Below are 16,132 nucleotides of genomic sequence, written 5' to 3' on the forward strand. Positions count from 1 at the left end.
CTGAATCGACAAACAAGTCCACATTGATCTTCGACGAGTTTCACTCTAGAACTCAATTCAAAAGTGACCGAAAAAGAACAAAGCGCTTCGTGTGTTTGTTGGCATCCGGAGGCGGACCCTGAATGAGCACGCAATTTAAAATAGCCATAAAAATCTGCCAGTTAGCAGAAAAAGAGACACAATTCAAAAATTTCGTGTGGGCTTAAAATGGAAAAGGCACTAGATGATAATTGGATAAGCCTAAGAAAAAAAGTGAGACGAGCTAGCTCGCAGTTCGCGTGGCGAGACCAATGCGCGTATGATATGGCGACTCTTCCCATCATTAGATTTCTACGTAATAATTGATTTTATCGAGTTGCTTTATCGAGTTGCATTGCTCTTCGGTGAGTTTCAGTGATAAAATTGAGAGAGAAGTGAACGAGTTTATATTCTACACAAAGACAATGAGCACCCGATGCAATAAATACTTTTTCTAAGAAAACAATATAAATGCAAAAGTGGAGGGAAAACGAAAAATTACTGGCAATGAAGACGTTTAGAAAATTTTGGGGAGGCAATACACAGAATATACACATTGAGATGGTTCGAATGGCAAAGAGAAGGTGGTGGCTAATCATTCTATATAGCACAACGCCAAATATAATTTCGATGTGGCGGAATTTGTGATGGTGAATGGAAGTAACAAAAAAGGGACAAAAAAAAAAGAAATGAAGAAGTATGGAACGAAAAGATATTACTACATGCGACTGAATTCAGAAGAAATTACAATTATTGATGTCAGTTCATGGTTCAACTTCAACTACAAAGTCTCCGGCACTACATTTGGTTCCTTGTGGTGCATGGATAGCCTTGACGGTTCCAGCAATTGGAGAGTCGATGACCATCTCCATATTCATTGCGGAAAGCACAAATAGTGGTTGCTTCTTGGTAGCCTGGAAAGAAAAACTCCTATAAATTCAATTTTTGTGTGAAGAGCTCAAAACAAGGCTATAAATTAATCTCTTCCCGTTCTTCCCTATAACTTCCGTTGTGGGGCCCACCGCTTTTGAATTCTTCTCATTTGTCTTTCTTGTTTTTCAAAGAAATCCAGAATACATATCCCGGATGCATGATTGATTTATTGCATCTTTACACCGGCTGTACTCAAAATTAAAACCTATATCTAAAACTTCTAAGCCTTTCTCTGCAGATGGAACGTTTTTTCCAGTTGTCCAGAAGTTTTCGAGAAACATAAATATTATATGACATAAATATTATAGTTTACAGCAGTTACAACTTAAAAAGCTCAAGTTTTCTGGAACTGTTTATAAATTTCTTGAACGTAGAATTTTCTCGACGTTCTTCAAACCGTATGAAACCTTTTCAGGTCCTTTCCGAAAGTTTTGGCGAGTTTTTATTTTACATTTTTAAGTTTCTGGAAATTATAACTATTTTTGATATTTTAAAGAAATTCTAAAAAGTTCAGGAAATTTTAGAACGTTCCATAATCTTCTGAAATTTTCCAGAATGTTCTAGATCTTTCTAGAATTTTCTCGACGTTCTTCAAACAGTATGAAACCTTTTCAGGTCCTTTCCGAAAGTTTTGGCGAGTTTTTATTTTACATTTTTAAGTTTCTGGAAATTATAACTATTTTTGATATTTTAAAGAAATTCTAAAAAGTTCAGGAAATTTTAGAACGTTCCATAATCTTCTGAAATTTTCCAGAATGTTCTAGATCTTTCTAGAATTTTCTCGAATTCTTCCACCTTTCTCCAGGAATTTTAGAAAGGCAGTGACAACATGATTACTGATCGACTTCTCGACACGAACGGCCTGGAAAAAAGGTAGTTTTAAATGGAAACTGATCAATTTGTTGTGGAAGTTTGCCAAAAGTAACTCGACAACTTGGGCAAAAACCGATGTCAAAATTAAATAAGATTTTTTTGGTTTTTGCATTTTAAAGTCTTGGAAATTTTATATTAAGAAACCATGAAAACATGAGAAAGCCTACGATAGCTCCTGGCGACCTCTACCGTAGTATTGAATAAAAATAACAACAAGTTGGAATTTAATTTCAGGTGCGCGCGCGAAAATTTATAATTTTCATTTGCATGATACGTGGTATCGAGATAAAAGAAACGGGAGAGAGACGCGAAACGTGAAGATTTAAATACAAAAAAAAGTCGTTCTTTGTCTCCCGTTTCTTTCATCTCGATACCACGCGTCATGTAAATGAAAATGATAAATTTCGCCACAAATGTAGGAATTCTCATGTTTTCATGGTGTCTTAAATAATAGAAAAGAGTCGAAAATTGGTATTATCGAAAAAATACGATCGCACAAATTTCTCATGATTTATTTTTGATCTACATGTTGAACTTGACTCTGCCCCCAATCTTGTTGCCGTTGTTATTTTGTTGTGGCTGTCTTGTCGAAGGAAGGGGATGAGCCTAGTCAACAAGGTAGATCAAAAATAAATTATGAGAAAATTGTGCGATCGTATTTTTTCGATAATAGGAGTTCAGAAATCCTTTTGAAAATTCCAAAAATTTCACAAATTCCAATTTTTCGACATTTTTTCCAAAAAACAAAACCAAAAAAATTGCTTACCCGACCCTGCTCATAGGTCAATTCTTTGAAGGACGAGCCCGATTTTCAGTGATATGCTCCGGTTTGACGATCTGATCAGTGGCTGAACTATCAATTGATGCCTCTCCGATTCTCGAGTCTCCAATTGAAGAGCGATCACTTTGCTGTTTTTGAATTGATGGGACTGTTTCCGGCGCGACGACTTTCAGATTCTGAAAAAATGCACGTATTAAAGAACCTTGAGAAGATAAATTTTTGAATTTTTTTAGACAGGTTCTGGTAGAAAATTCTAGTCTGACTGAATTTAAAAAAAAATTAATTCAGAAAAATAAAATAAAATAATTATCAAAAAATACGATCGCACAAATTTCTCATGATTTATTTTTGATCTACCTGTTGAACTTGACTCCCCCCCCCCCCCCCCCCCCCCAATATGGTTGCCGTTGTTATTTTGTTGTGGCTGTCTTGTCGAAGGACGGGGATGAGCCTAGTCAACAAGGTAGATCAAAAATAAATTATGAGAAAATTGTGCGATCGTACTTTTCCGATAATAATGTAGTCTAACTAGGGAATGATTTGCAGAGGGTTTAGAACTTTAAAACAAATTTAGTTGTAGAGATATTGTAATGAAATCCACTGTAACTTTAACAGACCGTGTTGCTTTACTTCAAGCGTTTATATCTCTACAACCAAATTTTTTTACGTAAAGTGTTCAACAGAAAAGTTGTTGTTTGAATCATGATCTATAATTTTCCAGTTGATTACTTTTCCAGAAAAAATTTTCCGACAGAGTTTTGGGATTTTAAAGACAAGTGGTTTCACAAGCATCGACGGTGAAAATAGATCCGGTTTTTTTTTTGTCAAAAACTGTGATTTGGACGTTTAAATTTGTGGAAACTAGCAAAGCCCTCTACATTATTTCAGAAGTTAAGAAAAAATTTTCAAAAAAATTTTTTGAAGCAAAATTTTGCATGGGTTTGATGGAGGATTTTTTGTCAAAATGTCAAAAAATATTTGTTTTTTTTATTTCTCCAAACTGTTAGTTGAGTGTTTTAGAAGAAAAAACAATCATATTTTAAACGGGTCAAAATGTTCTGTCTGCCCTATATGAACAATCCTATGCCACTGTAAAAAATTGCAAAAAAACGTTAGACTTCAGGATATTGAACTTTGGATCATCTGATCATGAGCCCAGAACCGTTGAGCCACAGAGCCGTGATTTTGAACTGACAATAAATAAATAAAAATCTTTTTGAAGTATATTCTGTTCACGTAAAAACTCTTAACCATATGAAATAAATAGTTGGGCTTACGTTGAAAATCAACTGAAATCAGTAGTAATTTTCAGACGCAAATATCTCGAGTTCTAGATGTCCGAGGCAAAAATGGTCTCTTACGTTGAAGAAGTACATAATATCAGCTATCGAATGGCACTAAATTTGTTTTAAAATTCTAAATTCTCTGAAACCATTCCCAAGTAAAATAAATAAAACTTTAAAACATACGTTTTCTTTTCAGATATTTCAGTCTCTATAATTTGTGTTTTGTTTTTTTTAAATTAAATGGCGTAGTGAATAGTACTATTTACACTAACGTAGGTATTATGTAGAAGTCTAAAGATAAACATTTTCCCCAGCAAACACGAAATTACTGTAACTCCTGTTGATTTATGAGTCTCCATTGCAACCTATTTTTATGTTAAAAATCTTCTCAGCAATAGTGGTCAGTAAAGTGAGACGAGCTAGCTCGCAGTTCGCGTGGCGAGACCAATGCGCGTATGATATGGCGACTCTTCCCATCATTAGATTTCTACGTAATAATTGATTTTATCGAGTTGCTTTATCGAGTTGCATTGCTCTTCGGTGAGTTTCAGTGATAAAATTGAGAGAGAAGTGAACGAGTTTATATTCTACACAAAGACAATGAGCACCCGATGCAATAAATACTTTTTCTAAGAAAACAATATAAATGCAAAAGTGGAGGGAAAACGAAAAATTACTGGCAATGAAGACGTTTAGAAAATTTTGGGGAGGCAATACACAGAATATACACATTGAGATGGTTCGAATGGCAAAGAGAAGGTGGTGGCTAATCATTCTATATAGCACAACGCCAAATATAATTTCGATGTGGCGGAATTTGTGATGGTGAATGGAATTAACAAAAAAAGAGACAAAATGCGAGTTTATTGATGTCAGTTCATGGTTCAACTTCAACTACCAAGTCTCCGGCACTACATTTGGTTCCTTGTGGTGCATGGATAGCCTTGACGGTTCCAGCAATTGGAGAGTCGATGACCATCTCCATTTTCATGGCGGAAAGCACAAATAGGGGTTGCTTCTTGGTAACCTGAAAAGAAATAATTCCTATATTCATTTTTTATGCCATCATTTTTTTATGTGATTTTTGTGTAGGACAAGAAGAAAAAACGTGGGAGGCATAAGGCTATAAATTTATCTCTTTCCGTTTTTCCCTACAATTTCCGTTGTGGGGCCCACCGCTTCTGAATTCGTCCCATTTGTCTTTTTTTGTTTTTCAAAGAAATTCAGAATACATATCCCGGATGCATGATTGATTTATTACATCTTTAGATATGCGTTGTATTACCTTGTCGCCTTCCTTGATTTTCAGCTCCAAAACATCTCCTGGCATTGGTGCTCCAATATGTCCACGGACACCTGGGAGAGCTCTTGGGCGAGTTACAATTTCCTTGGAAGCTTCCTTGTCAACCACGAAGATACTTCTCATTTGTCCATTGAGATCAAAGAAGACTTCGCGTTCTCCACGCTTGTTTAGTTTTCCTTCAGCGAGCAATTGAATTGCAAGAGTTTTTCCACTCTCGATTTCAACCTGAAATAAAATTCATAAGTCGTGAAATTCAGAAATGTAGATTAATGTAGAATCACTTACATCAACTTCTTCCGCAATCTCCAATCCAGTCAAGAAGAGTCTCGTTGGCAGCTTATCAACTGGTCCATATTGTTGACGGAAAGTCTCAAACTCATCGAAAACCGTTGGGAACATCGAATATGACATCACATCTTCTTCAGACAAAGTACGTCCATGTTTCTCTTCAAGTTCGACCTTCACAGCATCTAGATCAACTGGCTTAGCATTTTCTCCTGGCCTTCCATCGACTTTTGGCTTTCCACGAAGGACTTTAGTTCTCAATGGCTCAGGGAATCCATATGGAGGTTGTCCGACATTTCCTTGCATGAAATCAACGACACTTTTTGGGAAGGATAGATCATCGGCACGGTCGACAAGAGTTTCGCGAGTCAAGTTGTTTTGCACCATAAACTGAGCCAAGTCACCGACAATCTTGGATGATGGCGTAACTTTAATTATGTCGCCAAGAACAAGATTAGCTTCACGATACATACGCTTGACTTCATCGAACTGTGGCCCAAGTCCGAGAGAGAATGCTTGGAATTGCAAGTTCGTGTACTGTCCTCCTGGAATTTCGTGCTTGTAAACATCGGCATTTCCACTTTTCATGGTGGTGGCACATTCGAATGGAGCATAGAGTTGACGAGTTGACTCCCAGTATGCAGAATATTTTGAAATGTCATCAAGAGAAAGACCTTAAATATAAATTAGACATTTTTCAAACGATATTGTAACTCACCAGTATCATGTTTAGTTCCTTGAAGACTAGCTACAATAGCTCCCATTGAAGGCTGAGAAGTCATTCCACTCATGCTATCAACTGCAGCATCGACCACATCAGCTCCAGCTTTGGCACACTCAAGCATAGCAGCAACTCCAGCTCCAGATGTATCGTGGGTATGAACGTGAATTGGAATATCTGGGAACTTGTCTCGGAGAGCGCCAATCAACAACTTGGCAGCTTCCGGTTTCAGAACTCCAGCCATATCCTTGATAGAAAGAATATGCGCTTGAGCTTTGACAAGTTGATCAGCCAAGTTCAAATAGTATTTGAGGTCGTATTTGTCACGAGACTTATCGGTAACATCTCCAGTGTATGCGATAGCAGCTTCAACAACTCCACCGGCCTTTCCAACGGCTTCCATTCCGACGAGAAGATTTGGAAGATAGTTCAGTGAATCAAATACACGGAACACATCCATTCCATTTTTCACCGCCAACTCGCAGAACTTGTAAATAACGTTATCAGGATAATTTGAATATCCCATAGCATTGGCACCTCGCAGAAGACATTGGAATGGAATATTTGGAATCAGTTTGCGAAGAGTTTGAAGACGTTCCCATGGACACTCGTGGAGGAAGCGCATGGAAACATCGAAAGTAGCTCCTCCCCAGTTTTCAAGTGAGAAGAGACCATTGAATGATTGGGCAACAAAAGGTGAAATAGCAGCCATATCATAGGTACGTACTCGTGTTGCAAGAAGAGATTGATGTGCATCTCTGAAAATGTGAAATTAATATATGTTACTTTCTTTTTGAGTTTATACCTGAATGTAGTATCAGTGATCATACATCCTGGTCTACTGCGAACTTCCTTTGCAAACTCAGTTGGTCCTCTTTGAACAAGTACATCACGAAGTCCAGTCGGCGGTTTGGCTCCAGCTGGGATGTATGGGATCGGAGGAGAAACAACTGCTGGTTTCAGGTCAGTAGCAAGAGGAGTAGTTGGACCGTTCACCTTAACTTCTCCCAAATAGTTCAACAACTTTTGAGCACGGTTTTGGCTTGGTTTGAATTGGAACAACTCTGGATGCTCATCAATGAAATACGTATCGACGGATGCATCAAGGAAGCTGGGCTGGCGAAGAACGTTGAGCAGAAATGGGATGTTTGTCTGAAAAAGTTTAAAGTTTAGTCATTGATCAGCCATCAGGCAGAATATCAGTCAGTGGCAATGGGTTTCCTTATCAGTGAGAAAATGGTGATAGCTATCAACATGATTTGGTGTACTTTGATTTCATTTTTTGATTGAATTCTCACCTTTACGCCTCGGATACGGAACTTTTTGAGGGCACGAATCATTTTTGCGGCAGCGTTCGGATGATTTCTAGCCGATGCAATTACTTTGACCATCAAAGAATCGTAGTGAGGTGAAATGACTGATCCTGCGAAGGCAGATGCTGAATCAAGACGAATTCCCATTCCCTCTCCGGATCGGAAAACTTCAATTCTTCCGGAATCTGGCTGGAATCCTTTAGCTGGATCTTCAGTTGTGACACGACATTGAATAGCTGAGCCAGTAGTTTGAATAGTTTCCTGTGAAAGCTTCAGATCATCCAGAGATTTTCCTTCGGCGATACGAATTTGAGCTTGGACAAGATCCACACCAGTGATCTCTTCAGTTACTGTATGCTCGACTTGAAGACGTGCATTCACTTCGATGAAATAGTAGTTGCCCTTCTGATCAACCAGGAATTCGACTGTACCAGCATTTTGGTATCCAACATGTCTTGCAAGTCGAAGAGCGTCTGCCAAAATTTTCTCACGAACACCTTCTGGGAGAGCTGGCGCTGGAGCAATTTCAACAACCTTTTGATGACGACGTTGCACTGAACAATCACGCTCATACAAATGAACAATATTTCCATGATGGTCTCCTGAAAAATATATTATGTAATTATAATAGTTTCCGCTGAAACTAACCAAGCAGCTGAACTTCAATATGTCTTGGTCTCTCAACAAACTTTTCAACGAAAAGACTTCCGTCTCCAAACGCAGCTTGAGCTTCCGAGTAGGATCTACGGAATGCCTCTTCAACTTCTTCCAATTTATCAACACGACGAATTCCACGACCACCTCCTCCATAAGCGGCCTTCAAAATAATTGGTGTACCGTACTGCTTTGCAAATTCGACAGCTTCATCAGCAGTTGTAATTGGTCCAGGAGTTCCTGGAACGACTTGAACACCAGCTTCAATGGCAGCTTGACGAGCAGCAACTTTGTCTCCCATTCGAGCCATAACGTCGGGGCTAGGACCAATGAACACTATTCCTGCATTTTGACAAGCAGCTGCAAAGTCAGATCGCTCTGACAGAAATCCATATCCGGGATGAATAGCATCAATGTTGTGCTATAAAGGGTACGATAATCTTGGTCAATTTTTGTCCTACAAACCTTCAGGGCAGTTTCTATAATCTGGTCAATAGTCAGATAAGCAGCAACCGGTGGAAGACCTTTTCCTACAAGATAGGCTTCGTCAGCTTTCAGACGATGCATCGAGTTTTTGTCCTGCTCGGCGTAAATCGCAACAGAAGTTTTGTTCAATTCTGTGAGGGCACGGAACACACGGATTGCAATTTCTCCACGATTGGCCACCATAACCTGAAAAAATTTCCGAATTTATCTTCAAGCACGAAAAAGAAATGAAATACCTTGTTGAATTCTCTTGGTTTGATAACTCCATTGGCATAGTTACGATAATGTGTCTGTCGGACGACATTAGCGAAGATCGGTGGGATGCGGGAGAACCGCATCGTTGTCGTTTATCTGAAACATGCATAGTTTTGAGACGGTGAACCTATTCGGTGAATACAACCAATGAAGATTATTCAATAATGATAGTGTGAACATCGAAGAGACACAGAAACATTACTTTGGTGTACCTTCTACTGTGTGAGAGCAGAAAGCTCAAGAACGAATCGAAGTGTGGTAAACTTCTTCGGAATTCGGACATTATTTGAGATTTTTAGAAGTATCCACGTTGACCACGTGATAAATTAGAACGGTGAAAAATGTGAAAGGTCACGTACGCAGAGCAATAGAGATTTTGAAAAGACCAAGAGGTCACACCACATGAGAGTGAGTGTATGTATGAAGATACATTAATTGATTTAAAAATCATTGTTCATTCTCCATAGAACCACCTAGTGATATTTGTAGAGAAGAATAACAACAGTACTGATAACATTGATAGAATGATAGGAGAAGGGAAGAAAATAAAATATTTTGTTTTTCGATTTTCTAGGTTTTTTCGGTGAAATGAGATGTGAAAGAAGAACCACGTGGCATACCCAAGACCAGACGAAGAACCTAGAGAAAATAAGGAAAATTGAAAAAAATAAAAGTAAACAAAGAAGGAAGTTATCAGAAACTACAGAAACTACAGAAGCCACAGAACGTTCAACATTCAGTTTTGGATTTTTGTAAAATTAGAAAATTAGTTTTTAGAATGGTTTATGAGCATGCCATATTAAATATCTATTCCGCACGGCCAAATATTCCAATATTTTTTGCTGTTCTATCGTTAGTTTTTTTTTTTGATATCTCGGGGATTAGTGTTAATGGTGCGTCCATAGTCTGCGGAAAACGGGGAATTCCCGCGTGCGGAAGCGTCCATAGTCTGCGGAAAAAAACAAGGAGTTTCTCGCTTTGTTATTGGTCAATTTCAAAATAGTGGGCGTGTTCAACCAATTAGAGGCTGTAAAATTTTAAGCTGAGCAATGGGAAAACAAGAAACAACAGCTGATTGGTTGGCCACGCCTACTTTTTGAATTTTGAGGAAAAAAAAAGCGAGGAACTCCGGTTTTTCCGCAGACTATGGACGCTTCCGCACGCGGGAAATTCCCGTTTTCCGCAGACTATGGACGCACTATAATAATTTTTTTTAATTTTGCGGATTTAAAGATATAAAATGTCTTAGAGTATCACAATCAAGTTAAAAATTTGAAAAAAATCTAGATTCAAAGAGAACTAGATCAACACTTTGACCATGGCTATGAATTTGCGGCGACAACAAACTGATAGCCGAGAGACGGTGTTTGTGTCATTTTGTCTTATCAGTCGACTCGGGTGGACACTAGAACACAAAAACTGAGACGCAGAGGAGGAGGATAAATGATTTAAACTTCAGAACCTTCGATTTTTCAAAATGTCAAAATGTTCAAAACTGTTTTTGGTCGTAGTGGGATAGTTAATTTTCGTAAAGGGCTGAAAATAAAAATGATTTAATTAAGTTCACTTTAAAGATCAACATAATGATATTTAATGATCAATGAAACACATTTAATAAAATTAAACTGGCCAATAAACAAGATTTGGATTCCATTTAACGAAAGAATTTCAATGATAAAATTAGAAATTCAGGGTTGGAAACTGAAAGACTATGTGAAAATTGTTTACATAAATTTTATCTGATAGCTAGATTATCGCTGAAAATCGAAAATCTCAGAATCTATGAATTTTCGATCTATCATGACATGACTTATTTCGTACTAATCAAAACATCACAGAACCAGCTTCGATAAGTTTCAAATTTTGATCGTTCTTCGCACTTTCGGCAATCACTGGCGATCACGAGGTTGGCATAAGAGACTCGTAAACGTAGAGGAAAAAAGACTTGTGAGAAAGAAACACGACTGTTGAGTTTAGAAAACGATGCACCATGAACGTACTCAGAACTGCTGTATGAAAAGAGAGGAGGGGTAAAGAAAATACGTGCACATTTTGAATAATTGATGTCTCATTGAGATTAGAGGTCAAAAGTGAAAAGATCAAAGGGTACATAGAACAAATGTTAATTTATGAAAACTTTATAGATACGATATAAAAGTAGTTGATAAAAAGTAAATTTTCATCACAATTAAGTTTGTAAAATTGTGTTCGATACTGATCTTTTTAAATTTTGTTTTATATTAAATTATTAGAACATTAAATAATTTAAATTTTCAGAAGATTCCATAAAAGGATATTATGATAATTTTCTGGATATGGCAACTTGTTTAAATTTATAATAGATAACTCTAACATAGGTGGCATAGATTTTCTTAAAATTTGGGTACTGTTCCTCTCGCTTATCAATTAAACCCAGAAAGTTCTGAGTGTCAAAATGAGAAGAAACAAATATAGATCGTGCTGAAACTTTGCTATGAAGGATCAAAAAACCAGAAGTAATCAGTGTGGTAAAACAATTTTGAACTGGTAATCCGATCAAAATCGATAAGATCAAAAGCACAGAAATCTCTAGTACGCGATAGGAAGTGTCATACAGAAAAGGAGAAAAGGTCAATCTGTAAATTGCCAAAAAATGTGGGCGACTCACACAATTTTAATTTTAGGGAAATTAGAAGATAATATCGATAATATTGGGAGGTTGAAATAATTCACACGGGTTGAGAATATCCGGTAAAAATAAAAATTTAAAAATTCAAAAAATCTATAATAAATAACTTTATTTAAATTGCAGAACATTTCAAAAGTTCTATACCAATAAAAGTAACATATCTATTCATCAGCAAATTTATTTATCGCCGCACCGTCCATTCGAAAAGTGAACCATCCTTCGCTCTTTGTCAAATTTACATAATCAACAGTGTCGTACAGAGCAATCGCATTTTTGTTCCAATCGAGAACTGCCCATTCGAGACGAACAATTCCTTTGTCTCGAGCCAACTCAGCCAGCTTCTTCCACAGAGTTCTTGCTAGTCCCATTCGTCGGAACTGAGGTCGAATGTAGAGATCTTCCATGTGAAGATACTGAAATGATGATTTTTTGGTTGAATTTCAGTACTGTTTCATAAATACCTGCCCAACCCATGTTGAATATGCATAGTAAAAAAGGTTCATTCCAGCTGGCTCCTCTCCGATAAATGCAATGAATCCTAAATTTCGATTTATGATCAATTAAAAATCAAAATCGTACCATGCACTGCCTTGTTTTCAATATCTTTTCTCAATTTCTCGGCAGTATTCACCACGCTGCTCTTCATTTTTTCAAACTCCGCGAGCTCCTGCAAATGTTTATTTTCTTTTCAAATAAAGAAGAAGAAATAAACCTACATGAATCATTGAAATGAGTTGTTCGGCATGATCCGGGGTAACGGTGACAATTTCGAAGTTTTTCATACTTTAACGATAAAAGTGAAGAACAATTTTCAAAAGTTATGAACTGAAATTCTTATCACACAATGAAGATGAAAAATCATTTTTCGATATCAGTGGTTTCTGATGTTCGAGATTTTTCAACTAAATAGTCTGAATGGTAGTCAAGTAACCATTTAAAAGGAAAAATGAATAAAATTATTCCAAAATTTTATGAAGTAAGAAACAAAATAACAACAATATCTATCTATGAAAATTGAATAAAAGAAAAATCCTACAAAACTAAACATTAATGAGGCAAATGCTGTGGTCCCTCCGAAATTTTCTTCGGTGCTCGAAGCTCCATCTCTTTTAAGGATCCATTATATACGCGGGGAGGATTCTGTGATGGCTTCACAGCATCGATTACGTACGCCAAAAGTGCTGCTTGAATTCCAGCATTACAGGATGTGATTGTCGGTTGATTTTCAACATATCCGTTTTGAGTGAGCCCTAAATTAGAAAAGTTGAGATTATCGGAAAACTCATTATCTTTTACATGACTTGATTTCTTCTTCACTTTTCAAATTTCCGCCTTTCACAAGAAGCTCTGCACTAGGTAGATTTTTGAAACCAGCGATTCTAGTGCCGTTTACAAGATGTGGATCAAGACCGGTCTCTTGAGTTCCATCGAATTGACCACGAATTCTGCTGTCCAGAAAGTTAATTTCTGATGTTTTTTCGATAAACTGTTTATCTTCGCCGTCTTTTTTAGCTTCGAGTTCTTGGAATGTGATGACATATTTTTTGAAATTATCTTCAGCTTTAAAGTTTCCTGCAGGCAATTTTACGAGTTCTGTAGATACTTCAAATCCATTTCTTTTCCATGAATCAAATCCTCCATCGACAAGAGAAATGTTTTCATGGCCATAGGATTTGAAAATCCAAGCAACCTTTGAAGCAAAAAGCATTCCACCAAATGCTCCTTTTCCGTAAAAGATGAAATGTTCTTTATTGTTCAATCCAACCATTTGAGCATATTCTTCGAAAAGATCCGCGCGGTATTGTTGGAATCTTTGATAACGAGATGGATATGTGGCAATGTCCAGGTCCACATGCACAGCTTCCGGAATGTGTCCAGCCAGGTACAAGTTCCGGGACCTTCAAATTTTGTTTTTTTTTAAATTAAAATTTGAATAAACATACGGGCTGGGCTCAGCCATGAGATTCTTGAAATCGCCATAACCCTCTTGTTCGAATTCTTTCCAATCTGGACGCGGCGCCACAGCAAATGAGCAATCAATGATCCGCACTCCTTCTTTATTGATAATTCCTTTTTTCAGAAGAGTGTTAACTGATTTTACATCGATTATTTTTTTGAGACTCATAATTACTGTAATTGTTAATAATTTTTAAAATATTTTACGAAAAGACACTGAACATAAACCGTTTAAAGAGATTTATATTTTTACTGAGAAAAAAATTACTTAAAAATGAAAAAAAGGCAAAGAAGAACATTCTGAAAACAGCAAGAACTTTGATTTCAAAACTGTTTTGCAAAATAAAAACTGTTTTCAAAAATGTCTCTGACCTCCAGAATACACATACTCTCTCTGCAATCAATGGAGCGCACTTGCGTCGATATTTTTTGAGATGAATTTCCATCATTTTCAGTTATTTTCAGCCCGGTGTCATGATTATTAGAAAAATACTGGCGTTTAAGCCACTCACAAAAGTAAGTTGTTTAAGTTTTCAAAGCATCGTATTAATTAAAAACGTTTTCAAGGTCTTATTTGTGGGAACTGGAGCTGGAGCAGGCTATACAGCGTACACGGTAGATTCCGTTGAAGACTTAAGACAATTAGGACTGCTGAGATTTGGGAGAGCTGCTTCAACCGTAAGTTGTTTAAACTAAACTGTTTACAAAAAATTTCGATCTGAATTTTCAGGTAGGGAAAATTGTAATTGACTACAAAACTTCATTGCGTGGACTTCCAGAGCCATCTTCTGAATACGATGATGCAATCAAAAAATGTCACCAGCGAAGTGCGGAGCATCTTTTGGAGTTGGCCTGTGTCAACGGAGGTGTTTTCATCAAGGTAGCTGAATTATACTTCAAATTTCTATTGAAATAAATGAAAATATAGGTTGGACAACACATTTCGGGAATGGAATATTTGATACCACCAGAGTACACTCAAACATTAAGCATTCTCACCTCGCAAGCTCCACAAGCATCCAAGGAGGATGTCATTTACGTCGTGGAGTCAGAATTAAACGCAAAAGTCGGCGACCTATTTTCGGAATTTTCCGAAAAACCAGTTGGAGCGGCAAGCCTGGCACAAGTTCATAAAGCAAAGCTAAAAGAATCTGGGGAGACGGTTGCAGTTAAAGTTCAGCATAAACGAGTTTACAAGAATAGCAGGACCGATGTTAACACTATGGAATTCTTAGTAAAAGTTGCCGATGCAGTCTTTCCGGAATTCCGTCTTATGTGGCTAGTGGACGAAATAAAGAAGAATCTTCCAAATGAACTTGATTTTCTGCACGAAGCGAAAAATGCCGATGAAGCAGCTCAACGTTTCAAGCACCTGAAATTTCTACGAATTCCAAAGATTAAATACGATTTGACTACAACGAGAGTACTCACCATGGAATTTTGTGAAGGAGCACATGTTGATGATGTGGAATACCTAAAAAAGAATAATATTGATCCACATGATGTTTGTATGAAAATAGGAAAAACTATTTCTGAAATGATCTTTCTACAAGGATATTTGCACTCGGATCCGCACCCTGGAAATGTACTGATCAACAGCCTAGGAAATGGAAAATATGAAATTGTGCTATTGGATCATGGTTTGTACTTGAATATCAGTGATCACATTCGTAAACTGTATTCCGATCTTTGGCTGGCAATTCTGAAGCCTGATCTCCAAGAGATCCGCGTTAGTTATTTTAAAATATATAATTAAGTGAAAGCTAATATTTTCAGAAAGTTGCAAGTCAAATGGGAGTTGGGGAACTCTACGGTCTATTTGCATGCATGGTCACTCGACGTTCTTGGAAGTCGGTCACAGGTGGAATTGGAAAGTCGAAAATGAATGAAAGTGAAAAAGATGAGCTTCGTATGTATGCTTCGTCGTTGATACCTCAAATCAGTGAAGTACTAGCACGAATGCCACGAGAAATGCTTCTTATTTTAAAAACGAATGATTTGATGAGAAACATCGAGCATAAATTAGGAGTTTTTGGATCAAGTGATGGACATATTGAAGTAAGTTTAAAACTTTCTGGAGTCTTTGCTGTTATTCTCAAAAAGATCTACGTATTAGACTATTGGTCTTTCTGCCGTTTTTATCGAGACTCTAAAAATATGTATTTCAGATGTCCCGATGCGTCATCCGAAGTTCGCACGATCTTGCCATTCGCCGTTCAGATAGTCTACTCGGAAAATTCAAAATTGGATTCCACATGTATTGGTCGCTTATGAAGCTTTGTATCTATCAATATTACCTTCGTTTTATCAACTATCACTAGTTCTATAGTTTTTTGATTCTTGATTTTTACCACCTCGATTGTAGTCTGTGATTTAATTAGTGTAGGATTTATTGCATTTCCATTTTTGCTCACCTCTCCCCGGGTCATGAAATAAAAAACAGTGCCTTTTTATTAAATAAACCTTTTTTTAAACTGTTCACAGATATTATTCATGCAGTACATTAGGAATGTGAAAGAACATATGGCTTTCGGTGGTGAGTGATAAGGAATTAGGATATATCTATCTTGTATACCACATCCTATCTCCCTTATCAAGAG

The 16,132-nt window shown here is 37.1% G+C and overlaps 4 protein-coding genes and 1 pseudogene across 6 annotated transcripts; 1 reads left to right on the top strand and 4 right to left on the bottom strand.

Moving 5' to 3' along the window:
• Positions 1-783: 783 nt before the first annotated feature.
• D2023.8 lies at positions 784-935 on the bottom strand (annotated as a pseudogene). The gene has a single exon. A coding segment is annotated over exon 1 (152 nt).
• A 3,486-nt stretch (positions 936-4,421) lies between these two features.
• Positions 4,422-9,004, bottom strand: pyc-1 (the record flags this gene model as incomplete). Of its 2 annotated transcripts, NM_001383412.2 has the most annotated exons (9): positions 4,422-4,918; positions 5,177-5,419; positions 5,480-6,153; positions 6,198-6,958; positions 7,006-7,352; positions 7,499-8,115; positions 8,162-8,588; positions 8,633-8,839; positions 8,890-9,004. In NM_001383412.2, the coding sequence occupies 9 exons, from the start codon at positions 8,989-8,991 to the stop codon at positions 4,769-4,771; spliced, it is 3,528 nt and encodes a 1,175-aa protein (NP_001369995.1). The 2 variants fall into 2 exon arrangements, with proteins under 2 accessions (NP_001369995.1, NP_001368099.1); NM_001380776.1 differs by lacking the exons at positions 7,499-8,115; positions 8,162-8,588; positions 8,633-8,839; positions 8,890-9,004 and having other exon boundaries at positions 4,769-4,918; positions 7,006-7,028.
• A 2,667-nt stretch (positions 9,005-11,671) lies between these two features.
• On the bottom strand, positions 11,672-12,401 carry D2023.4 (Thialysine N-epsilon-acetyltransferase). The gene is made up of 4 exons (NM_073577.7): positions 12,293-12,401; positions 12,156-12,243; positions 12,038-12,114; positions 11,672-11,989 (listed from the first exon to the last, which is right to left on the bottom strand). Exons 1-4 carry the CDS (start codon positions 12,356-12,358, stop codon positions 11,738-11,740), a joined length of 483 nt encoding a protein of 160 aa, NP_505978.1. The 5' UTR covers positions 12,359-12,401; the 3' UTR covers positions 11,672-11,737.
• Positions 12,402-12,532: 131 nt separating this feature from the next.
• mpst-1 (Putative thiosulfate sulfurtransferase mpst-1) lies at positions 12,533-13,706 on the bottom strand. The gene is made up of 3 exons (NM_073578.7): positions 13,520-13,706; positions 12,873-13,474; positions 12,533-12,826 (listed from the first exon to the last, which is right to left on the bottom strand). Exons 1-3 carry the CDS (start codon positions 13,699-13,701, stop codon positions 12,624-12,626), a joined length of 987 nt encoding a protein of 328 aa, NP_505979.1. The 5' UTR covers positions 13,702-13,706; the 3' UTR covers positions 12,533-12,623.
• Positions 13,707-13,992: 286 nt separating this feature from the next.
• Positions 13,993-16,009, top strand: D2023.6 (ABC1 atypical kinase-like domain-containing protein). Its single transcript, NM_073579.6, has 6 exons — positions 13,993-14,048; positions 14,100-14,210; positions 14,263-14,412; positions 14,461-15,261; positions 15,309-15,590; positions 15,701-16,009. Exons 1-6 carry the CDS (start codon positions 14,007-14,009, stop codon positions 15,851-15,853), a joined length of 1,539 nt encoding a protein of 512 aa, NP_505980.1. The 5' UTR covers positions 13,993-14,006; the 3' UTR covers positions 15,854-16,009.
• Positions 16,010-16,132: the final 123 nt, after the last annotated feature.

Source organism: Caenorhabditis elegans, chromosome V, assembly GCF_000002985.6.
Source record: "Caenorhabditis elegans chromosome V".
Taxonomy (NCBI): Eukaryota; Metazoa; Nematoda; class Chromadorea; order Rhabditida; family Rhabditidae; genus Caenorhabditis; species Caenorhabditis elegans.